The sequence below is a fragment of the Budorcas taxicolor genome, chromosome 7 (assembly GCF_023091745.1).
Source record: "Budorcas taxicolor isolate Tak-1 chromosome 7, Takin1.1, whole genome shotgun sequence".
In the NCBI taxonomy this organism is placed as follows: Eukaryota; Metazoa; Chordata; class Mammalia; order Artiodactyla; family Bovidae; genus Budorcas; species Budorcas taxicolor.
Genome location: NC_068916.1, coordinates 17,552,803 through 17,578,721, shown reverse-complemented (window position 1 = coordinate 17,578,721; position 25,919 = coordinate 17,552,803). Strand labels below are relative to the sequence as shown.

Sequence of the window (25,919 nt, the reverse complement as noted above, 5' to 3'; positions counted from 1 at the left end):
GTGATGGGACCAGCTGCCATGATCTTAGTTTCTTGAATGTTGAGCTTCAAGCCAACTTTTTCACTCTCCTCTTTCATCCTCATGAAGAGGCTCTTTAGTTCTTCACTTTCTGCCATTAGAATGGTATCATCTGCATATCTGAGGTTGTTGATATTTCTCCCAGCAATTTTGATTCCAGGTTGTGATTCACCCAGCCCAGCATTTCACATGATATGTTCTGCATGCTGCTGCTGCTGCTGCTAAGTCGCTTCAGTCGTGTTCGACTCTGTGTGTCCCCAGAGACGGCAGCCCACCAGGCTCCCCCGTCCCTGGGATTCTCCAGGCAAGAACACTGGAGTGGGTGGCCATTTCCTTCTCCAATGCAGGAAAGTAAAAAGTGAAAGTGAAGTCGCTCAGTCGTGTCTGACTCTTAGTGACCCCATGGACTGCAGCCCACCAGGCTCCTCTGTCCATGGAATTTTCCAGGCAAGAGTACTGGAGTGGGGTGCCATTGCCTTCTCCGATATTGTGCATAGAAATTCAATAAGCAGGGGAGGAGGGTAAGATGGAAGAAAGAGTTGAGTAAGGAGGTGGTCCTACCTGGAGCCTAGGCTTAGCCTGTTCCCACAGGGCTCCCTGGAGCCTGAATAACACCCCCAAGTTGACTTCACCTTGGGGTGAGATTTTGACCTTCATGACCATCGGTTATTGGCCATGGGTTGGGTCTGAGGGTTTGTGCAGGCATTGAACTGAAGAGCAGTTGTCTGCAGAAGGGGAAGCTGTGAGCTGTTAGCAGGCAACACCCACAGAAACTGAAACTGGGGGATGGGTGCTCCAGCAGCTAAAGGTGGCTGGACAAGGCCACCAGCAGTGTCCGTTACAGGAGACTTGGGTTAGTTTAGGATGACTGGAGCTTTGGAGGGATGAGGGAGCAATGAGGCCAGAGGCGGACCAGTATAAGGCTAGTCAGGGTCTTTGTGTGTGTGTGTGTTTGCATTGTTCTTCTTTTAATTTTTAAAAATTTACTTATTTTTAATTGAAGAATCATTGCCTATGATATTGTGTTGGTTTCTGCCATACATCAACATGAATCAGCCAGAGGTATACATATGCCCCCTTCCTCCCTCCCGCTCCCGTCCCATCCCACCCCTCGAGGTTGTCGCAGAGTCCTGGTTTGAGTTCCCTGAGTCATACACCAAATTCCCACTGGCTATCTGCTTTACATATATTAGTATATATGTTTCCATGCTGCTCTGTTCATTCATCACACCCTCTCCTTCCTGCCCCTGTGTGCACAGTCTGTTCCCTAGCAGTGCCATGTTTCTAGGTTTCATGTATATGCACTAGTATACAATATTTCTTTTTCTCTTTCTGACTTACTCCACTCTGTGCAAAAGGCTCTAGGTTCATCTATCTCATCAGAACTGACTTAAATGTGTTCCTTTAAATGGGTGAGTAATATTCCTTTGTATATATGTACCACAGCTTTTTTATCCATTTGTCTGTTGATTGACATCCAGGTTGGTTCCATGTTCCAGTAATCATAAATAGTGCTGCAATAAACACTAGGGTCCATGTGTCTTTTTCAATTATGGTTTCCTCAAGGTATGTGCTCAGTAGTGGGACTGTTGGGTCATATGGTAGTTGCATTCCTAGCTTCTTAAGGAATATCCATACTGTCTTCCATAGCAGCTGTATCCATTTACATACCCAGCAACAGTGCAAGAGAGTTCCCTTTTCTCCAAACCCTCTCCAGCCTTTATTGTTTGTAGAGTTTTTGATGATGGCCATTCTGACCAGCATGAGATGATATCTCATTGTAGTCTTAATTTGCATTTCTCTAATAATGAGCGATGTTGTCACCCTGCTTATTTAACTTATATGCAGAGTACATCATGAGAAACGCTGGACTGGAAGAAGCACAAGCTGGAATTGAGATTGCCGGGAGAAATATCAATAACCTCAGATATGCAGATGACACCACCCTTATGGCAGAAAGTGAAGAGGAGCTAAAAAGCCTCTTGATGAAAGTAAAAGAGGAGAGTGAAAAAGTTGGCTTAAAGCTCAACATTCAGAAAACGAAGATCATAGCATCTGGTCCCATCACTTCATGGGAAATAGATGGGGAAACAGTGGAAACAGTGTCAGACTTTATTTTGGGGGGCTCCAGAATCACTGCAGATGGGGAGTGCAGCCATGAAATTAAAAGACGCTTACTCCTTGGAAGAAAAGTTCTGACCAACCTAGATAGCATATTCAAAAGCAGAGACATTACTTTGCTGACTAAGGTCCATCTAGTCAAGGCTATGGTTTTTCCAGTGGTCATGTGTGGATGTGAGAGTTGGACTGTGAAGAAGGCTGAGCACCGAAGAATTGATGCTTTTGAACTGTGGTGTTGGAGAAGACTCTTGAGAGTCCCTTGCACTGAGAGCTATCCAACCAGTCCATTCTGAAGGAGATCAGCCCTGGGATTTCTTTGGAAGGACTAATGCTAAAGCTGAAACTCCAATACTTTGGCCACCTCATGCGAAGAGTTGACTCATTGGAGAAGACTCTGATGCTGGGAGGGATTGAGGGCAGGAGGAGAAGGGGACGACAGAGGATGAGATGGCTGGATGGCATCACTGACTCGATGGACGTGAGTCTGAGTAAACTCCGGGAGTTGGTGATGGACAGGGAGGCCTGGCGTGCTGCGATTTATGGGGTCGCAGAGTCTGACATGACTGAGCGACTGAATTGAACTGAACTGAACTGAACTGAGTGATGTTGGGCATCTTTTCATGTGTTTGTTAGCCATTTGTGTGTCTTCTTTGTAGAAATGTCTGTTTGGGTCTTCTGCCCACTTTTTGATTGGGTTGTTTGTTTTTCTGGTATTTAGTTGCATGAGCTGCTTGTATATTTTGGAAATTAATCTTTTATAAGTTATTTCATTTGCTGTTATTTTCTCCCATTCTGAAGTTCATCTTTTTGCCTTGTTTATGTTTTTGCTGTGCAAAAGCTTTTAAGTTTAATTAGATCCCACTTGTTTATTTTCATTTTTATTTCCATTACTCTAGGAAGGAGGTCATAGAGGATTTATGTCATAGAGTGTTGTGCTTGTTTTCCCCTAAGAGTTTTATAGTTTCTGGTCTTACATTTAGGTCTTTAATCCATTTTGAGTTTATTTTTGCAAATTATTTTTATTTTTTATTATAATTTTATTGGAGTATTGTTAATTTACAAAGTTATATTAGTTTCTGCTATACAGCAAAGTGAACCAGTTAAACATACACATATCCACTCTTTAAAATTCTTTCCCCATATAGGTCATTACAGAGTGTTGAGCAGGATTCCCTGTGCTATACAGTAGGTCCTTATTAGTTATCTATTTTATATGGAGTCATGTGTGTATGTCACTCCCAATCTTCCAAATTATCTCCCACCTACCTTTTCCCTTATGACTCTATTTCTGTTTTGTAAATAAGTTTATTTGTACCATTTTTTTTTTCAGATTCCACATATAAGCGATACCAGGTGATATTTGCTCTTCTCTGTCTCACTCAGTGTGACAATCTCTAGGTCCATCCGTGTTGCTGCAAATGGTATTATTTTGTTCTTGTTTTTTAGTGGAGTAGCATTTCGCTGTGTATAAGTATCCCGTCTTCTCTCTCCGGTCCTCTGTTGATGAACATGCAGGTTGCTTCTGTGTCTTGGCTGCTGTGAACAGTGCTGCTGTGAACACTGGGGTGCACGTATCTTTTTGAATTACGGTTTGCTCTGGGTATATATGGCTTCTCAGATGGTATATATGGTGGCTCAGATGGTAAAGAATCTGCCTGCAGTGCAGGAGACCTGGGTTCAGTCCCCGGGTTGGGAAAGCCCCTGGAGAAGGGAAAGGCTACCCACTCCAGTATTCCTATCTGGAAAATTCCATGGAGAGAGGAACCTGGTGGGCTATAGTCCGTGCAAATAGTCAGACACAACTGAGTGACTGAGACTCTCACTGGGTGTATTAGGCAGGGTCTTGAGCGCTGAATTAATGAGCCTGCACTTCATCCTGAGGTTAATAGGGAGCCACGGGAGGATTTAGGGTGCAGGAGGAAGATAGCTTAGTCAGGCAGGGCTGCCTGGAGCCACCCCTCACCCCACACTCTCTATACTAGTACAGTTGAGTGACGTCTCTGGGGCCTCTCCAAACTGACTTCTTGAGTCATGAATGTCCGTTCAATTTCCTCTTTGCCAGGAAAGTCACAAAGGTTAGTCTTCCGCAAGTCACTTGAGTAGAGTTGAACATTTCCTTCCCTTTCTTCTCTCCTTACGCCCCCGCTCATCCCTAGAGGATCTCTGCCATCCAGATTTCATAGCCTGGGTCACCTCTTTAGTGTTTGAAGGATGACTGCCACCTTCAATCTTCAATCACTCACCAGGACCCCAGACCCTCTCTGTGGCTGGTAGAATAATAAGCCTCCCTTCCAACCCCAGACAGGTTGATCATAGTCCCCAGAAATGGTGAATATATGACTTTACACATCAAAAAGGACTTTGCAGGTGTGATGAAGTTAAGGATCCTAAACCAGGAGATTATTCTGGATTATCTGAGTAGGTCTAACATACTCGCAAAGTCCTTTTAAGTGGGACGGAAGGAAGGTCAGAGAGAGAGGGAGATGAAGAGAGAGAGAGAGGATGGAGACAGAAATCTACCTACTTATTGCCTATCTATCATTTACCTATCCATCACCTATTGTCTGTCTATTTATCTATTGTTTGTTAATCTAGCTGTCTATCAATCCATCCAGCCATGGAGTGAATGTGTGTAATAGCGGGAGAGAGAGATAGGTTTAGAAGATACTGCACTACTGGCTTTGAAGGTGGAGGAAGGGGCTTTGAACCAAGAAATATGGACCACCTCCAGCAGCTGGAAAAGACAGAGAATGGACTCTTCCTTAGAACCTCCGAAAGGAACGCAGCCCCCCTGACACCTTGATTTCAGGCCCTCTGAGACTCATTTGGGATTCTGACCTCCAGATCTGTAATGTAATAGATTTGTGTTGTCCCAAGCCACTAAGTTTGTGGCGATTTGTTTTGGTGCAGCAGGAAACCCATACACCACCTCATCCCACCCCCATCACCCCTGGGGAATCTGTGCTTGATTGAAAAACCTTCTGATTCTTTAGTCCAATCTCCAAAGGTCAATTCCTCCGTTGGTCCCAGACTCCCTGCCCACATCCAGACATTCCCCTCATTCTGCTGTTCCTCTCCATCTCCACAGCCCTTGCCCTAGTCCAGGTCATTACCCTTTTCTTCTCCCCATCTCCCCACCCATGACCACATCCTGCCTGACACCCATGCTACACAGCGCGAGTGTTGTAAGATACCAGCGTGACCGTTCCTCCCTTGCTGAAATGTCTTCTATTGCCCTGCAGGGAAGGTCTAAACTAGCTCACACGTACTGGAAAGTCCTGCCTGAAATGAAATTGCTGACTCTTCCAATTCAGTCATTACGGGTACCACACCTTTGATGAGTAATTGAGACCACATAGCACAGCGGGATAATAATAATGTCAATGATAACGGATAGTGTTGAGCATTTTTTTTCTTTTTTGGTTCGGAAGGATTTAGGGTTTTATCATATTACCCTTTAAACCATGTGATGTAATGATTATCCTTTAAAAGAAAAAAAACTGACAAGGACTATTGCTTCTAAGTGTATCAGTTAGCTTTTGCTATGTAACAAGTTGCTCTCCAAATGTAACAGCCTTAAAACCACACATTTTTATTTTCTTTGCAGTTTCTGAGGGTTGGGAGTCTAAAGGTGGCTTAACTGGATAGAGTTGGATCAGGTCTTCTCAGGAGATCATTGTCAAGTTATTGGTTTGAATCTTAGCTCCCCCTCTTGCGGGCTTAGCTGCCCCTCAAGTGCTACTTGAGTGTCCCCACAACATGATAAACTAGCTTCCCCCCAACCCCACCCAGTGAATTATCCTGGAAAGAAAGAGGAGAAACCACCACGACTCTTATAATCTCAGATGCCTCAGACACCACACAACGTTACATCTTTCCTTTTCCTGATCTTTAGAAGCAAGTCACTCTGTCTAGCTCATACCCAAGAAGGGGAGGATTAGGTTCCCCCTCTTGAAGGGAAGAACATCAAAGAATTTGAGTAACAGCCAAGCCTTGGAGCTTTCCCTGTGTGCCAGGCTCTCTTCTAAGAATGTCACAGCCACTCCTCTGATGCTCACCTCAACCCCAAGAGATAGAGCCTACTATTATCAAGCCCATTTTATAGATGGTAATGTTGAGGCAGAGAGAAATTAAATGCCGGAGAGGGCGTGGAGAAAAGGGAACCCCTCCTACATTGTTAGTGGGAATGTAAATGATATAGCTACTATGGAGAACAGTAGAAAGTTTCCTTAAAAAATGAAAAAAAAATAGAGTTAGCATATGATCCTGCAATGCCATCCCTGGGCATTTATCTGAGAAAAGCACAATTCAAAAGATACACACACCCCGATGTTCATAGCAGCACTATTTACAGTAGCCAAGTCATGGAAGCAACTTAAATGTCCATTAATGGGTGAATAGATAGAGAAGATGTGATATGTTTATACACTGGAATATTGTGTGTGTGTATGCTAAGTCACTTTAGTCATGTCCAGCTCTTTGCAACCCCATGGACTGTAGCCTGCCAGGCTCCTCTGTCCATGGGATTCTCCAGGCAAGAATATTGGAGTGGGTTGCCATGCCCTCCTCCAGGGAATCTTCCCAACCAAGAGATCGAACCCAGGTCTTCCACATTACAGGCAGATTGTTTACTGGATGAACTGCTAGGGAAGCCTATGAATACAGGAGAGGGTGGTCAGTCTTCTCAAGGGGCTCTTCCCCACCCAGGAATCAAATCCACGTCTCTTGCATCTCCTGCATAAGCAGGTGGGTTCTTTACCACTAGCCCCACCTGAGAAGCCCACAGTGGAATATCACTCAGCCATAAAAGGATGAAATGCCTTGTGCAGCAACATGGATGGAACTTAGTATAGGAGACAGGAAGAGTAAAAGAAAAGCAGCCCTTGGCAAGGGCTGCAAGAGAAATTTATAATGATAAACTGGATGCTATCAGGCATGAGACTCTTGGGACAAGTCCAGAGGAAGCAGTTCATAATCTTGAAAACAAGATATGGTTCTGGGGTCGGAAAACTGACCCCAGACTGTTTCTCAACTGGCGTCTCAGAGTCACGTGTTTTACGTATCTGGTGTAAAATCTATAGATACGAATATTAGTCTTAGTTACTGATTAGTTATTGATTACTGTTTCCTAATTACTCAATGGCTAATGATCATTTTGTTCTTTGGCCCTGAAGGCGACACGAGTTAGAGTTTAACTCACCGCTTATTCTTTCATTCATGGCTGAAAGTATAATAAAGCTGTCTTGGATTCAGTTTCAGCACCTTCACTTTGGAGCGGTGTTGGTCCCCTGATCCTCGCTTTTGTCTGAATTCTGTGTCTCGTTTCTCATTCTCTTGCCGTATCACTCTTTCAGAAACCCTGCTTGTCGAGCTGGTCTTGGCGCCTTAGATTATCATACTAAGTGAAATATTTAATACAATAAATCAGAGAAAGACAAATGTTATATGATGTCACTCATAGGTAGAATCTAAAAGATCATACAGATGAATATATTTACAAAACAGCAACAGACTCATCAACATAAACAGCAAAGTTATGGTCACCAAAGGGGAGAAGGGAAAAGGGTTAAATTAGGAGTTCGGGGTCAAAATATACACACTACTATATATGAAATAGGTAACCAACAAGGACCTACTCTATAGCACAGGGAAATATACTCAATATCTTGTAATAATCTAAAATGGAAGAGAATGTTGAAAAGGAATATATGTATATATGAATCATTTTACTACACACCTGAAATAAAACAAATTGTAAATCAACTATTTTTCAATAAAAATAATAAAAAAGAAGAACTTGCCCAGGATCACACATAACCAGCAAGTCGTGCAGACAATATCTGAACCTGCAACAATCTGATGCCAGAGTCTTGTGTTTATCTTCTTCTGCTGCTGCTGCTGCTAAGTCACATCAGTCATGTCCAACTCTGTGCAACCCCATTGATGGCAGTCCACCAGGCTCCTCCATCCCTGAGATTCTCCAGGCAAGAATACTGGAGTGAGTTGCCATTTCCTTCTCCAATGCATGCATGCATGCTAAGTCGCTTCAGTCATGTCCAACTCTTTGCGACCCTGTGGCGCTTCTCTTAAACATGACACAGCTCTACTTACCCTTCTTCTCAGTGGACTTTGCAGGCTTGTAACTGCAGCCTCACCATGTAGGGTCTCTTGATGAATGGTCAGAACCACTAATGAATCTGCTTCAGTCATTGTAACTCCAAGGTGGTTATTTTGCCTTGCACAGAGCAGAAACGAGAATATAAAAACAAGCAGGGGGACTTTCCAGGTGGGCCAGTGGTAAAGACTGCATTTCCACACACTGTTGTATTTAAAATCGATAACTGATAAGGACCTACTGAGCACAGGCAACTCTGCTCAATGTTATGTGGCAGCCTGGATGGGAGGGGAGCTTGGGGGAGAATGGGTACATGTATATGTGTGGCTGAGTCCCTTTGCCATTCACCTGAAACTATTACAGCATAGTTTGTTAATTGGCTATGTGCTATGCTTAATCGCTCAGTCATGTCTGACTGTTTGTGACCCCATGGACTATAGCCCACCAGGCTCCTCTGTCCATGGGGATTCTCCATGCAAGAATAGTGGAATGGGTTGCCATGCCCTCCTCCATGGGCTCTTCCCAAATCAGGGATCGAACCCAGGTATCCTGCATTGCAGGCAGATTCTTTACTGTCTGAACCACCACTCCAATACAAAATAAAAAGTTTTTAAAAAATGAATGAGAGAAAAAAATAAACAAAATAGTAGGACAAAAAAAAGACCACACTTTCAATGCAGGGTGCAAAGGTTTACTGGTGGGTGAGCTAAAATCCCATATTTCTCATGATGTTGCCAAAAAATGAAAGAAAAAAAAGCAATAAAGTAACATTTCTTAGAAACCATTGGTTCTACAAATAAATCTAGGACTGCTGCTGCTGCTAAGTTGCTTCAGTCGTGTCCAGCTCTGTGCGACCCCATAGACGGCAGCCCACCAGGCTCCCCCGTCCCTGGGATTCTCCAGGCAAGAACACTGGAGTGGGTTGCCATTTCCTTCTCCAATGTGTGAAAGTGAACAGTGAAAGTGAAGTTGCTCAGCCGTGTCTGACTCTTAGCGACCCCATGGACTGCAGCCTACCAGGTTCCTCCATCCATGGGATTAAAACTGTTTAAAAAATAAAAGTGGCTATTATAAACAGTGCTGCAATGAACATTGGGGTACATGTGTCTCTTTCAATTCTGGTTTCCTCAGTGTGTATGCCCAGCAGTGGGATTGCTGGGTCGTCAGTTCAGTTCAGTTCAGTCACTCAGTCGTGTCCGACTCTGCTGGCGCACAGCACGCCAGGCCTCCCTGTCCATCACCATCTCCCAGAGTTCCCTCAGACTCACGTCCATCGAGTCAGTGATGCCATCTAGCCATCTCAAACTCTGTTGTCCCCTTCTCCTCCTGCCCCCAATCCCTCCCAGCATCAAAGTCTTTTCCAATGAGTCAACTCTTCTCATGAGGTGGCCAGAGTACTGGAGTTTCAGCTTCAGCATCATTCCCGCCAAAGAAATCCCAGGGCTGATCTCCTTCAGAATGGACTGGTTGGATCTCCTTGCAGTCCAAGGGACTCTCAAGAGTTTTCTCCAACACCACAGTTCAAAAGCATCAGTTCTTCAGCGCTCAGCCTTCTTCACAGTCCAACTCTCACATCCATACATGACCACTGGAAAAACCATAGCCTTGACTAGACGGACCTTTGTTGGCAAAGTAATGTCTCTGCTTTTGAATATGCTATCTAGGTTGGTCAGAACTTTCCTTCCAAGGAGTAAGCGTCTTTTAATTTCATGGCTGCAGTCACCATCTGCAGTGATTTTGGAGCCCCTCAAAATAAAGTCTGACACTGTTTCCACTGTTTCCCCATCTATTTGCCATGAAGTGATGGGACCAGATGCCATGATCTTCATTTTCTGAATGTTGAGCTTTAAGCCAACTCTCCTCTTTTACTTTCATCAAGAGGCTTTTTAGTTCCTCTTCACTTTCTGCCATAAGGGTGGTGTCATCTGCATATCTGAGGTTATTGATCTTTCTCCCGGCAATCTTGATTCCAGCTTGTGCTTCTTCCAGCCCAGTGTTTCTCATGATGTACTCTGCATAGAAGTTAAATAAGCAGGATGACAATATACAGCCTTGACATACTCCTTTTCCTATTTGGAACCAGTCTGTTGTTCCATGTCCAGTTCTAACTGTTGGTTCCTGACCTGCATATAGGTTTCTCAAGAAGCAGGTCAGGTGGTCTGGTATTCCCATCTCTTTCAGAATTTTCCACAGTTTATTGTGATCCACACAGTCAAAGGCTTTGGCATCGTCAATAAAGCAGAAATAGATATTTTTCTGGAACTCTCCTGCTTTTTCAATGATCCAGCCATAAGGCAGGTCTATTTCCAGTTTTTAAGGAATCTCCACACTGTTCTCCATAGCGGCTGTACTAGTTTGCATTCCCACCAACAGTGTAAGAGGGTTCCCTTTTCTCCACAGCCTCTCCAGCATTTATTGCTTGTAGACTTTTGGATAGCAGCCATTCTGACTGGCATGAAATGGTACCTCATTGTGGTTTTGATTTGCATTTCTCTGATAATGAGTGACGTTCAGCATCTTTTCATGTGTTTGTTAGCCATCTGTATGTCTTCTTTGGAGAAAAGTCTGTTTAGTTCTTTGGCCCATTTTTTGATTGGGTCGTTTATTTTTCTGGAATTGAGCTGCAGGAGTTGCTTGTATATTTTTGAGATATACACAATAGAATATTACTCAGCCATTAAAAAGAATACATTTGAATCAGTTCTAATGAGCTGGATGAAACTGGACCCTATTATACAGAGTGAAGTAAGCCAGAAAGAAGAACACCAATACAGTATACTAACGCATATATATGGAATTTAGAAAGATGGTAACGATAACCCTGTATGCGAGACAGCAAAAGAGACACAGATGTATAGAACAGTCTTTTGGACCCTTTGGCAGAGGGCGAGGGTGGGATGATTTGGGAGAATGGCATTGAAGCATGTATATTATCATATGTGAAATGAATTGCCAGAGCAGGGTCGATGCATGATACAGGATGCTTGGGGCTGGTGCACTGGGATGACCCAGGGGGATGGTACAGGGAGGGAGGTGGGAGAGGGGTTCAGGATGGGGAACACGTGTACACCTGTGGTGGATTCATGTTGATGTATGGCAAAACCAATACAATATTGTGAAGTAATTAGCCTCCAATTATAATAAATAAATTTATATTAAAAAAAATAAAAGTGGAACTTTCATTCCAAAAACACAGGTGTGGTCTTTGCACCTAAGTTTTAGCTTAGAGCAGATGTTTTGGGAGCCTGCCCACACCTGTGATGATCTTCAAGGCATGCTAGACTAACACCTGCCAGTCATGGCATTTTGTTACCAGCAGGGTTGGTATGTTATGAACTGGAGCCCATTCTATCTGCTTGGAGGCCAGGTCTTGGGTTCTGTGTGTGTGCGTGTGTGCGCTCATCTGCTTGGTTGTGTCTGACTCTTTGTGACCCCATGGACTATAGCCTACCAGACTCCTCGCTCCATGGGATTCCTCAGGCAAGAATACTGGAGTGGAGTTGCCATTTCCTCCTCCTGGGGATCTTCCCAATCCAGGGATTGAACCGGAGTCTCCTGCATCTCATGCATTGGCAGGTGGATTCTTAATTGCTCAGCCACCTGGGAAGCCCAAGTCTGGGGCTGACACAGCCTTAATCAGTGACTTGCAGTAGCTGGTGGAGAAATACCCCAACTCCTTCGCCCCTCGGTTGGGATAACTCTGAAGTGTGCTCTAAGCTGCCTTCCAGACGTCCCCAGCCACCTTAAGTTTTAGTTTCTACTAGATAACTTGCTTGAGAACATCCACTGTATGTTCTTTCCCTTCCCTCTCTCACTTCCCCCATCCCCAGCTGGAGTTTTCTGGGGTCACCTCTCTGGTGAACTATAATATATGGAAAACCCCAAAAGAACTTTTTGGCCAACCCAATGCTTTCACTAGAATCCTTGTCTCAGTGTCTAAATCTGGGGGACCCTAACTAAGACATTCCTAGATCACCATATTTATGAGATAGCGTGTGTGTGTGTGTGTGTGTGTGTGTGTGTGTGTGTGTGTGTGTGTGTGCTGGGTTGGGGATGGTGCTAGGAATGGGATATGAGTATCACTGTCCAGTGACCAGATATTGTAGGGAAATGAAAGCAAGTAAAATGGTGAAAACTCTAGACCTTGGAGTCAGAGGATCCTGGATTCAAATCTTGGGTCCAGGTAATCTTGGACAAGTCATGTCGCCTCTCCAAGCCTTGGTTTCCATTTTTTAAAAGTAATTTCATTTATTTATTTGGGGCTGTGCTGCCTCTTTGCTGCTGAACAGGCTTTCCCCTAGTTGTGGAAGGCAGGGGCTAATCTCTAGTTGTGGTGCACAGGCTTCTCATTGTGCTTGCTTCTCTTGTTGTGGAGCAAGGGCTGTAAGGCACTTGGACTACAGTAGCTGCAGCTTCTGGACTCTAGGGCACCGGCTCAGTAGTTACGGTGGATGGACTTAGTTGCTTCTCGGCACATGGGATCTTCCCAGACTAAAGGTGGAACCCATGTTTCCTGCATTGGCAGGTGGATTCTTAATCATTGAGCCACCAGGGAAGCCCTTGGTCTCCATTCTAATTGTACTTTTTTTTTTTTTTTGGTGAAATAGGCAGGGGTAAGAATCCTTACTATATGACATTGAATGATGATGAAATTAAATTTTATTGGAAACATGTTTCACACAGTGTCTGATGATTGATGGCTATGATGTTTGTATGGGGCAGGTTGAGAGGGGACCCTTGAGTGTGGGGCTTGCTTCCTTGAGGTTAGGTAGTGGTAGCTTGTTTATTACTGGGTACAATAAAATAAATGGGCTTTCCTCAGTGGCTAAAGAACCTGCCTGCCAAAGCAGGAGACATGAGAGATGCGGGTTCAATCCCTGGGTCAGGAAGACCCCCTGGTTGAGGGCACAGCAACCCACTCTGGTATTCTTGCGTGGAGAATCCCACAGTGAAAGGAGCCTGTAGGGCTACAGTCCATGGTCACAAAGAGCTGGACAGGACTGAAGCAACTTAGCAGGCATGCAATAAAATGAGGTGATGAGAGATGGGAGATAGAGCTTGGTAGGGGTAAGGAAACAGTGAGTGGGAAGAAAAGAGAGAGGGGGAGACAGACCCACACGATGACACACTAGCCAGATGATCTTATCTTCATTGTGGAGAAAGGAGACTTCGAGGCTTGTCAGAGTGTCCTTCCTGAGTAGAGGCAACTCAGCAGAAAAGGGCGTGATGCTCCGGCTGCCTTGAGCAATTCTCGCTCTGCCCTCCCCTTCTCTCCACGCCCTCAGTTGTTGAAAAGCCTGGGAGCAGAGGAAAAGTACTCTTCTTTGAATGGCAGGACCTGCACGATGTGGAGCCTCAGTTTTCTCCTCTTTTGGGGTGAGTGTGAGGTGGAATAGGAGGCCTGGGGGAAACAGACTGTGAGGAGGAGGGGGACCTCGACTGTCCAGCCAGGACGTCATGATTCTAGGCCGGATGCTGTACAACTTCATTGGGGAAACTTTGACTAAAAAGTCAGCCCAGGGAATTCAGCCATCAAGGAAGAGTTTTGTTACAGTCCTTCATTTGGCATGTATTTCCTGAGCACCTACTATGTGCCAGGTACTGTTTTAGGCACCAGAGATAGAGCCGTGAATGAACAGACAAGGTTCCTGCCCTTGAGAAGCTGACATACCGGTGAGAGGAGGCAGGAAGAAAGGAAACCTCTGACGGTAATAGCAACCTTCTAAGTTCCTCAAACGGACTGCATTCAACCTTCACTAAATTCCTCTGATATCAGGTCTTGAAAAATCCCATTTTACAAAGGAGAAAAATGAGGCAAAGGAGATGAAATAACTTGCTCAAGCCCACTTAGCTTGTAAGGGGTTACAGCCAGGATTTAAAACTGGGCAGCCTGGTGACTCAGATGGTAAAGAATCTGCCTGCAATGTGAGAGATGCGAGTTCAGTCCCTGGGCTGGGACGACCCCCTGGAGAAGGGAATGGCTACCCCCTCCAGTATTCTTGCCTGGAGAATTCCTTGGACAGAAGAGCCTGGTTGGCTACAGTCTATGGGGATGCAAAGAGTTAGACACAACCCAGCAACTAACACTAACAACCTGGTTGCGGAGTCTGCAATTTTTTTCTAAACTGTGCTGCTCCAAATAACAAACAAACAAAAGCATTTCAGGGAGTGACAATTGCTAGGGAAGAAATTGCCGTAGAGTGTGACTAGGGATTATGTGATGGGGGAAGTCAGGGAAGCTATTTCTGAAAAACAGTGAGATGGAGTCAACCTTGTTATTTTTCTTCAGATGTCAGCTTTTTCTGGGTTTGATTTTTTTTTTACAGAAGTATTTATTTATGTATAAGTCTACGCCATGTCTCAGTTGTGGCATGTAGAATCTCTTTTGGTTTCGGCACATGGGATCTACTTCCCTGATTGAATCTGAGTCCCCTATATTGGAAGCTCAGTGTCCTAATCACTGGATGACCAGGGAAGTCCTCTTACAACAAAATTTTAAACCCAAGCATTTTGACACTAGAGCTGATATGCTTAAACATGATACTTTGCTGCCTCTAAAATAATTAAAGAGCAAGAGAATTTCAGTTAGAGATAAAGCTTCCTGATGGCTCAGTTGGTAAAGAATCCTCCTGCAATGCAGAAGACCCGGGTTCAATTCCTGGGTTGGGAAGATCCGCTGGAGAAGGGATAGGCTACCCACTCCAGTATTCTTGGGCTTCCCTTGTGGCTCAACTGGTAAAGAATCCGCCTGCAGTGCAGGGGACCTGGCTTCAATTCCTGGGTTGGGAAGATCCCCTGAAGAAGGGAAAGGCTACCCATTCCAGTATTCTGGCCTGGAGAATTCCATGGACTGTATAGTCCATGGGGTCACAAAGACTAGGACACGACTGAGTGATTTTCAAACAAAAAACAAAAGAAAGGTAGGAGTTAGGTTCCTTGGGACTTGCTGACTGGCAGGCTGCATTAGAAGGAGCAGGTCACTTGTGGACCTCAAGTGCTAAAATGCAGACTTGCTTCTTTGACGTGTCAGCATTAGTGCTGGCCATTAGCACTCCAGTTCTGCCCTTAATATGCAAAGAGTGGTGACGATGACGGTGGTGATCGTGATGGTGGTGGTGGTGACAATGGCGATGCTGAAGATGATGATGATGGCAAAGCTATGGTGGTGGCGGTGGTGACGATGAAGATGATGCGATTATGGTGGTGGTCGTGATGGTGACAGAGAAGAGCTTAATGCTGGAGTAGCTGAACTGCCTTTTAAACATTAAAAAAAAACAAGAATTGTGGACTTCCCTGATGGTCCAGTGGTTAAGACTCTGTGCTTCCACTGCAGAGGGCCCTGGTGTCATCCCTCGTTGGGGAACTATGATTCCCCTGTGCCGAGCGGCTTGGCCAAAATAAAATTAAGAATCGTCTTACCCTCCCATCCAATTTAATACTATGGATATACTATGAACTTCCCTGGTGGCTCAAATCATGAAGAGTCTGCCTGCAATGCAGGAGACCTGGGTTTGATCCCTGGGTAGGGAAGATCCCCTGGAGAAGGGAATGGCTACTCACTCCAGTATTCTTCCCTGGAGAATCCCATGGACAGAGGAGCCTAGTGGGCTATAGTCCATGGGGTCACAAAGAGTCAGACATGACTGAGCAACTAACACTTAACACATGGCAGCTCTATGGATATACTATATACTTATTTATATATTATATGCATAACTGTATGTGTTCTATATGTAAAAGAGCAAGATTCTTTTCATCTCTTCACAAGAGCCAAGGTTTGCCTTTTTAAGGGAGAGGTTATTTTCTTTGAGAATGCTTGTTTAAATGTATGTTTTAGAAAAAGAAAAAAAACTTGAACGGACAGAAACCCAAGCTATAAGTTAGTAATTGTATTTAAGTAATTACAACCACTGAAACATGTGATTATAGTTTTAAAGCATTGAAATTTCTTTGCGAACAAGTTGTAGAGGCTCCTTCTCCGGCATGAAATAAACTGGAAGTGTAAGGATAAATCTCCCTGAGGCAGATACAGGCTGGAACCTGAGAACTTAGAAGGTGGACTTTCATTGTGTTGGTCTCCGTTTTCTATTTTGCCTTATAACTCTGATTTCATTGGTTCATAAACTTAAGTTTTACAGCCTGTTACTGAAAGGTGGTGAGCCCAGCTGCTCACTGCTCAAAAGCCAGCAAAAAGGCCAGGTTGGCGGAAAGTTTGCTTTATTTCAATGTTGGCAGCTGAGGAGGGAGGGCAGACATCTGCCCAAAGGCCAGCTCCCCTACACTGGCAGCCAGTGGAACAAGAGTTTTCATGGACAGAAGGAGGAGGCTACACACAGAAACAGCGCAGTCGTCGTTGACAGTCATCTTCAATTTGGTCATCAGTGGTCTAACCAGTGTCACCTTGGTTGTTTTAGGTACAGCCAATCTTCAGTTCCAGGATGGGTTTATTGTCATCTCTTTGAGGCCAGTTCTCAGAATTGTGGCAGCTTATGCCGTGGCTACTGTCTGGCCCTCATGCCGTTAACTTCTCCACCTGGTGGGGCTTTCAGAATAAGACAGCTCACAGGCTGTGGCTCAGAAAATTGTCTGTAGCCCTTGAGAAGGAACTGAAAGTGCCTGACTATGCTTAATGACTGCATTAATCATTATTTGCTCTCCTTTGTTTCTGCCTGTTCTCGTTTCTCGGATTAAACTGATTCTTTAACTCAAATTTTCCGCAGATAAAAGGCAGGCAGAGGACATGGAGGTTGGGGGGAGGCACAAGGACTGTAAGGTCTTGCTCCATTTCAAAGCCCAGAAAAAAAAAATGTATGTTTTTGAAAATCAGCTGGAACTCTCCTTAATTGAAAAGGAAATGAAGGTAATACAAACAAAGTGAGAAACAAAGATAAAGTGCCGAAAAGCAGGAATGGTTGCTGTGAAGACTAGATAATAACTCATGCTTGTCACTCAGCTGGGGCTTTCACTGAGGCTCATCAGATCTGTTTCTAGGGACTTCCCTGGTGGTCCAGTGGCTAAGACTTTGAGCTACCAATGCAGGGGACCTAGGTTGGATCCCTGATCAGTGAATTAGATCCTGGCACAACTAAAGAGTTTGCCAGCCACAGTGAAGATCAAAGACCCCCTGTACTGCAGCTAAGACCTGGTGCAGCTGAATAAATTAATAAATATTTTTAAAAGCCCTGCTTCTATGAGACCACTCCAGGAGTAATTTTTCAGGTTGAGTCCAAAGAACTTCTTGATGCATCATGGTGTTTTTCTTTCTTCACAGGGTGTTGTGGTATATACACCTGGGGAATGCTCACATTACCCTCACTGGGATCAGTGACAAGGCGTAAGTTGGGCGAACAGACTCCATATGCCCAATGTGGTGGGGAGGAGATGCTTCTGTCCCAGGAGGCTGCACCACCGCTGGACACTTGCCACGAGCTAGTTAGTCACCAAGAAAGGGATAACATCCTGTCTCCCGGTTCCCACCTGAGCTCTTTCCCTTGTACCTTAAAATTGCTGTGTGACCTCAGGCAAGTCACACAACCTCTCTGATCTTCAGTTTCCTCAGCTGCAAAATACAGGTAACAAGGGTTCCTATCCCACAGGAATGTTGTGAAGCTTAAACCCAAAGAGGTAACTTTGTCAATCATCTGGCTTCATAAATGGTGGTGCCATGGGCATGGGTATGGAGTTTAATCAAACTACAACTCAATGTGAAAAGAAATGCATTTCTGGATGTTTTGTTAAGTATTCTCATCTTCCACACAAGCTCCTGCTGGATTCAGGAAGAGAAACATTGTCAGTTCTTAATGTTGTCAGTGTCTCAGTTTTCTGGTTCAGCATTGTTTGGGAAACTCAGTCTATATCGTAGCAAGAGTTAATCTTTCAAATTTTCTCACTCTACTCTTGTTCCTACCAAGATGATGTGTGGGTGTTGTCCCAGAGGAAGCCTGTGGGATCTTGCAGCTGTGAAGTATGGACTCTGAATGAGTTGTTTTGTCCATTGGTAAAGCATGGTAACAACACTGGAGTAAACTAATGTATATTTACCCCTGAGACCTGGCTAGAAAACTTACTGCATTTGTTAGAGTACCCCAAGCTAATGCAACAAATACACTCCAGTCAGTGGCTCAAGAAAAAGAAATTTAATTCTTGTTTGTTCAAGAGTCCAGTGAGGATATCTCTTGCTAGTGGGTGGTTTTCTTACATGAAGTGATTCAGGAACCCAGATGCTTTCTGTTTGTGACTCAGCCACACTAGTGCCTTGGAGTCTCTGCAGATAGTGGAGAAGGCACATTATTAAAACTCAGGCTTGGCAGTGACACTTGTCACTTCCACTCGGGGTCGCATGACCATGCCTGGATGCAAGGTGAGCTGGGAAATATAGTCCATGGCTGGGTAGTTGCCTTCTACTGTCAATTTTATACCACAGAAAGGAAAGCGTGGAGTTTTTGTTTGATCTTGGGCTACTGAGCTATCTCTGGCACAGTTAGAGCCCATTTTAATGCAATACTATGCAGCTGTTGGAAAGCATGAGTTCAGTCATGTGAACTGACTTGGCAAGTTGCTCCAAACATTATTTTCTTAATTTTTTTTAAATTATAGAAATAAACATTCAAAGGTAGGAAAAATAGTATAACAAACTCTCATGTACATATTGCCCACCTTCAACACTTGGCAAATTTTGCTGCTCTTGGCTTGCAAGACTTACTGTAACATGGAAAAAAAAGTTATAAGCTAAACAGAGTGGTGGAAAAGAACTTTCAATGAACATGTTCTAGATCTGCAGTAGTCACTGGTCAGTGGGGCTCCTGAGAACTTGGAGTGTGGCTAGTGTAACTGAAGAATTAATGCTCCATTTTACTTAATTTTAACAGATTTCAGTATAAACAACCATCTACTGTATTGGACCGTATACTGCATGATACCATTCACATGAAGCAAATTGTGTGAATGTATACATTTATTTATATTTAACATATTTACATGACTGAGTTTGTGAACAGGACTTAACCTAGAAGTATTCCCTCTTTTTGACAGTGGTGACCTCTTGGTATAAAACGGAGCACAGGGAGATCTTCACTTTTAATTTTATATATTTCTGCACTGTTTGAGTTTTTTACAATAAGTAATTATTATCTTCTTAGCAAAAGATGAAAGGAAATGAAACAACAGATACACAGCACTATATATAAAACAAATAAGCAACAAGGTCCTATTGTATAGCACAAGGACCTATATTATTCAGTATCTTGAAATAATATATAATGAAAAAGAATATATATACATACATATATGTATAGATACGAATCATTTTGCTATATCCCAGAAGCTAATACAACATTGCAAATCGACTACAATAAAGAAGGAAACAAAGTTCAGTTGAGTTGCTCAGTCGTGTCCGACTCTTTGTGACCCCTGTGGACTGCAGCACGCCAGGCTTCCCTGTCCGTCACCATCTCCAGGAGCTTGCTCAAACTCATGTCCAATGAGTTGGTGATGCCGTCCAACCATCTCATCCTCTGTTGTCCCTTTCAGGACCAGCACCTGCTTTTGGTTAGTTTCCAAAGAAACAGAGTAAGAGACGAGGATGCTTGTGAGTAACTTACTAAGGGAGGACTCCCAGGAGACCCTTGTAGGGGAGGAAGAGGAGCAGGGATTGGGACAGGGGCAGGAACAAGTCATTCAGAAGGTGTTTCAGGAAAGTTTCAGTCACAGCCTGATCCTGCCAGGAGCTCTGGAGTATGAATTACACCAGAGGCTGTTACACTCCCGCGTGTGTCAAGCAGTGCTTCTAGGCCAGCGAGACAGTGTGAGATAGGACACCAATTAGGTGAAGTGAAAGAGGGCAGTATCAAGAATGGCTGTTAGCTCCCCTACCCATTTTTTTAAACTTTTTTTTTTTTTTTACTGCACTGCACAGCATGTTTGATCTTAGTTCCCCCACCAGGGGTTAAACCTGTGGCTCCTGCGATGGAAGCAGAGTTTTAACCACTGGACACCAGGGAATTCCCCCACCCCCTTTTTAAGTGCTTCCCAGGTAGTGCTAGTGGTAAAGAACCTGCCTGCCAATCCAGAATAGTAAGGAGACATAACAGACACAGGTTGGATCCCTGGGTGGGGAAGATGCCCTGGAGGAAGGCATGTCAACCCACTCCAGTATTCTTACCTGGACAATGTCATGGACAGATGAGCCTGGAGGGCTACAGTCCATAGGGTCGCACAGAGTTGGACATGACTGAAGTGACCTAGCACACATGTACCCTTTTTTAAAAACTGATTTTTAAAAATCGAAGTATAGTTAATTTACAGTGTTGTGTTAGTTTCAGGTGTCCAGCAAAGTGAGATATATATATATATATATATACCTTTTCATATTCTTTTCCATTATAGGTTATTACAAGCCATTGAATATAGTCCCCTGTGCTGCATAATAGGTCTTTGTTTTCTATTTTATATACAATGGTGTGCATTAGCTAATCCCAAAGTCCTCGTTTATCCCTACCCGACCCCCTTTCCACTTTGGCAACCATAAATTTGTTTTCTATGTCTGTGGGTCGATTTCTGTTTTGTAAATAAGTTTGCCTGTGTCATATACTTAAAGATTCCACATATAAGCCATGTCATATGATAGTTGTCTTTCTCTGATTTACTTCACTTAGTATGATAATTTCCGTTGCTGTAGATGGCACTGTTTCATTCTTGTTTTTGGCTGAGTGATATTCCATGGCACATATGCACCACATCTTTATCCATTCATCTGTGGATGAACGGGGGTTACTTCCATGTCTGGCTATTATGAATAGTGCTGCCATGAACACTGGTATCCACCCTTTGTTACCTGGCAAGGGGTGAAGAATTCATGAGGAGTTCCTTCCACCTCCCCGATGAAGGTAAATCCTCAGGAAGAGCCTGGGTTTTCCTCTTTACCTCTCCACTCCCGCTTTCGCAACTCACCACCGTGATCACTGGTGTCCAGGAAAACAAGGAGCTTGCTTTGAGACAATGGGGCATGGCCAGCTCTCAAAAAATCTACTGACTTCTCTTTTCTTGCAGATGAGCGGCCAAGGCGGTCGTCGTCGGATGTTGGTAAGAGACTCCCCCAGCCTGAAGGCAATTAGACCTTGGGCAAGTGCCTCTGTCTCTTGGTTTTGTTACCTGATTAATATGTATAGTGTAATGTGTGTGTGCTAAGTCGCTTTAGGCATGTCTGACTCTTCGTGCCCACCAGGCTCTTCTGTCCGTGGGATTCTCAGGCAAGAATACTGGAGTGGGTTGCCAGGCCTTCCTCCATGAGATCTTCCCCACCCAGGGATTCAACCTGCATCTTTCACCTCTCCTGAATTGGCAGATAGGTTCTTTACCACTAGCACCACCAAAGTGCGGACTCAACTCTATGTGGAGTTGTCACGAGATGGGCTGTGGAATCGCCTTTCCTGGGTCTGAATCTTGGTTCTAGGGCTCACGCCCGTGGCAACTGTCACGGCAGTCCGAGCGCATGTTGGAAAAGAATTTCCAGACACAGAGCATTTCAGAAGGGAGTATGTTTATAAACAGCAAGGAGCAGAGATAATAAAAGTGAAAGTGAAAGCCACTCAATCATGTCTGATTCTTTGAGACCCCATGGACTGTAGCCCACCAGGCTTCTCTGTCCATGGGATTCTCCAGGCAAGAATACTGGAGTAGGTTGCCATGCGCTCCTCTATGGGATCTTCCCAACCAGGGATCGAACCCAGGTCTCTTGCATTGGCAGGTAGATTCTTTACCATCTGAGCCACCTGGGAAGCCCACATATAAATATGTGTAAAGATTTATTGTAAGGAATTGGCTCACATGATTCTGGCAAGATCTGCAGACCAGAGAAAATTTGGAGAACAGAGCAAAGGTGAACGTGGCTAGTGGGACCAGGTCGAAGATGAGCCAAGAAGGCTGACAGGTGCCCGGTCACACAGGACTGACTGTGCTGCTACTCTGGTTTGGGATGGATTTGAGTTATGAGAGGTAGAGCTAGAGGAAAGTAATAGGAAACTCAGAGTTGAGAGATCACAAGTGGTAATACACCAGAAATCTGCAAAGAGAAGTTTTGCCTCTGCAGATGAAAGAGGAAGCTGGAAATGAGTAGAAAGAGAGAACCCGAGGCATTATGCAGGGAAGGGAAATAGACAAAGCATGTTGTAGGTGTCAAAGAGTCTGGCTGTCAAGACCTTAGTAATGAAAAGCCATAATTTTCATAGTTTTTAAAATCAATGACTAATGACTTTACAATGGTGATTTCTGCTGGACAGTGAAGTGAATCAGCTGTAAGTATACATGTATCCCCTCCCTCTTGGGGCCCCCGCCCCCTGTCCCACCCATCTAGGACACCGCAGAGCACTGAGCTGAGCCCCCTGTGCTAGACAGCAGTTTCCCACTGGCTGTCTATTTTACACATGATGATACCTATGTCAATGCTACCGTCTCAGTTTGTCCCGCCCTCTCCTTCCCCTGCTGGGTCCACAAGTCTGTTCTCTGTGTTTGCGTCTCCATTCCTGCCCGTAAATAGGTTCATCAGTACCATTTTTCTAGATTCCATACACAAGCATTAATATATGATATTGTTTTTCTCTTTCATACTTACTTCACTCTGTAAAACAGGCTCTAGTTTCATCCACTTTACTACAACAGACTCAAATTTGTTCCTTTTTATGGCTGAGTTGTATTCCATCATATAAATGTACCACAACTTCTTTATCCATTCATCTGTCAATGAGACATTCAGGTTGCTTCCATGTCCTGGCTATTGTAAATAGTGCTGCAATGAACACTGGGATACATGTGTCTATTTGAATTATGGTTTTCTCAGGGTATATGCTCAGTAGTGGGATTACTGGGTCATATGGTCATTTTATTCCTAGTTTCTTCAGGCTCTACTACAAAGCTACAGTCATCAAGATAGTATGGTACTGGCACAAAGACAGAAATATAGATCAGTGGAACAAAATAGAAAGCCCAGAAATAAATCTACGCATCTATGGACACCTTATCTTTGACAAAGGAGACAAAAATATACAATGGAGAAGAGACAATTTCTTTCACAAGTGGTGCTGGGAAAACTGGTCAACCACGTGTAAAAGAATGAAACTAGAACACTTTCTAACACCATACACAAAAATAAACTCAAAATGGATTAAAGATCTAAAGGCAAGACCAGAAACTATAAAACTCCTAGAGGAAAAGATAGGCAAAACACTCTCTGACATAAATCACAGCAGGATCCTCTATGACCCACCTCACAGAGTAACGGAAATAAAAGTGAAAAGAATTAATGTCAAAAATGTACAAACAGCTCATGCAGCTCAATTCCAGAAAAATAAATGACCCAATCAAAAAATGAGCCAAAGAACTAAACAGACATTTCTCCAAAGAAGACATACAGATGGTTAACAAACACATGAAAGGATGATCAACATCACTCATTATCAGAGAAATGCAAATCAAAATCACAGTGAGGTACCATCTCACACTGGTCAGAACGGCTGCGATCCAAAAGTTTACAAGCAATAAATGCTGGAGAGGGTGTGGAGAAAAGGGAACCCTCTTACACTGTTGGTGGGAATGCAGACTAGTACAGCATATGGAGAACAGTGTGGAGATTCCTTAAAAAACTGGAAATACAACTACCATACAACCCAGCAATCCCACTGCTGGGCATACACACTGAGGAAACCAGAACTAAAAGAGACTCGTGTACCCCAATGTTCATCACAGCACTGTTTACAATAGCTGGGACATGGAAGAAACCTAGATGTCCATCGGCAGATGAATGGATAAGGAAGTTGTGGGACATATACACAACAGACTATTACTCAGCCATTAAAAAGAATGCATTTGAATCAGTTCTAACGAGGTGGATGAAACTGGAACCTATTGTACAGAGTGAAGTAAGTCAGAAAGAAAAACACCAATACAGTATATTAACATATATATATGGAATTCAGAAAGATGGTAACAACGACCCTATATGCGAGACAGCAAAAGAGACACAGATGTAAAGAACAGACTTTTGGACTCTGCGGGAGAAGGTGAGGGTGAGAGGATTTGAAAGAATAGCACTGAAACATGTATATTACCATGTGTGAAATAGATGACTACTCCAAGTTCGATGCATGAAACGGGGCACTCAAAGTCAGTGCACTGGGACAACCCAGAGGGATGGGAAGGGCAGGGAGGTGGCAGGGGGGTTTGGGATGGGGGACACATGTACACAAATGTCAATGTATGGCAAAACCCACCACAATATTGTAAAGTAATTAGCCTCCAGTTAAAATAGACACATTAATTAAAAAAAACCTCCGTACTGTTCTCTGCGCGTGTGTTTGTGTTAGTCGCTCCGTTATGTCTGACTCTTTGTGACCCCATGGACTGTAGCCCTCCAGGCACCTCTGTCCATGGGATTCTCCAGGCAAGAATACTGGAGTGGGTAGCCATTCCCCTCTCCAGGAGATTTTTCCAAGCCAGGGATCAACCTTCCTCCTCTCCCTTGCAGCTCCACTCGGGGCTCTAACCCAAAGTCCTTCTTCTCTGTTGCCTAGATGTGAATGGGTGTATAGATACCACCTTGTGTCCGGCGTATGCAACCTGCACCAACACTTCAACAAGTTACTACTGTGCTTGCAAAAGAGGTTTCCTGTCCAGCAATGGATTGAAGACATTTAAGGGCCCAGGAGTGGAATGCAAAGGTGAGCTCATGCCCCATCAAACCCCACCCCCTCCTCCCCAGAATTTGGTAGTAAAATCAGATAGAAGCTGGCTGGGCAGCAGATGTAGGTAGGTAAAAGCATTGTTTTCTTCCTTCCTTCCTTCCTTCCTTCCTCTGCCTCTCCTTCTTCCTTCCTTCCCCATCTCTTTCTCTTTCTTTCTTAATTTCTTTCTATTATAAAAATAATTCCTGGTCACTAAAAACTCTAATGATTTTAGAGACAAGTGTTAGAATTAAAAAAAACGAACTTCCTGGTGGTCCAGCCAAGACACCATGCTCCCAATGCAGGGGGACTGGGGTTCGATCCCTGGTCAGGGAACTAGATTCCGCATGCTGCAACTAAATATCCTGCATGCTGCAACTAAGACCTGGCAAAAAAATTCTCATAAAAACAGAAAGAAAATTATGCTGTATGTCAATATACAAAAATAAACACTGATTTTCTTCCTGTCACCTCTCCATGCAAATAATTTTTAATATGTATTGAATACCAGGCCCTGTGTGAAGGTCTTTATGTGCATTTTCACATAGTATAGGCACTGTGATGATCTCCATTGTACAGATGAGAAAACTGAGGCTTAGGGAGCTAAAATGATTTGTTTAGGGTCATTGAACAATTGAACTGGAATTCAAAGCCAGGTCTTTTTGAGTCTAATGGCAGTCTCTCAACCACTTAGCTATTTGTCACACTCCAGATGTGAGATGTTGGGAAATGTATTTAATCTCTCTAAGCTTCAGTCTTTCCATCTGTAAAATGAATGTATAAGAGTACCTACCTTAAAGGATATTTGAGAAGATTAAATGCAGTAATGTATGCAGTGTGCTAGGCACATGTACAGTCCCAAGAGCTACCATTAATAGAAAGAATAGAAACTAAAATAATTTCTAGAATGAGCTAAATTTTAGGTCTATATTCCTTATATTTAGACCCAAACT

The 25,919-nt window shown here is 43.8% G+C and overlaps 1 protein-coding gene across 1 annotated transcript in view; it reads left to right on the top strand.

Moving 5' to 3' along the window:
- The first annotated feature begins 17,533 nt into the window (after positions 1–17,533).
- The window catches only part of ADGRE1 (adhesion G protein-coupled receptor E1), a 76,519-nt gene continuing 68,133 nt past the window's right edge, over positions 17,534–25,919 (top strand). Inside the window, exons 1-3 of the mRNA XM_052643222.1 lie at positions 17,534–17,588; positions 21,302–21,334; positions 24,817–24,963. Coding sequence (XP_052499182.1) covers positions 17,552–17,588; positions 21,302–21,334; positions 24,817–24,963 — 217 coding nt within the window. The 5' untranslated portion in view covers positions 17,534–17,551. The remainder of the gene's footprint in view (positions 17,589–21,301; positions 21,335–24,816; positions 24,964–25,919) is intronic.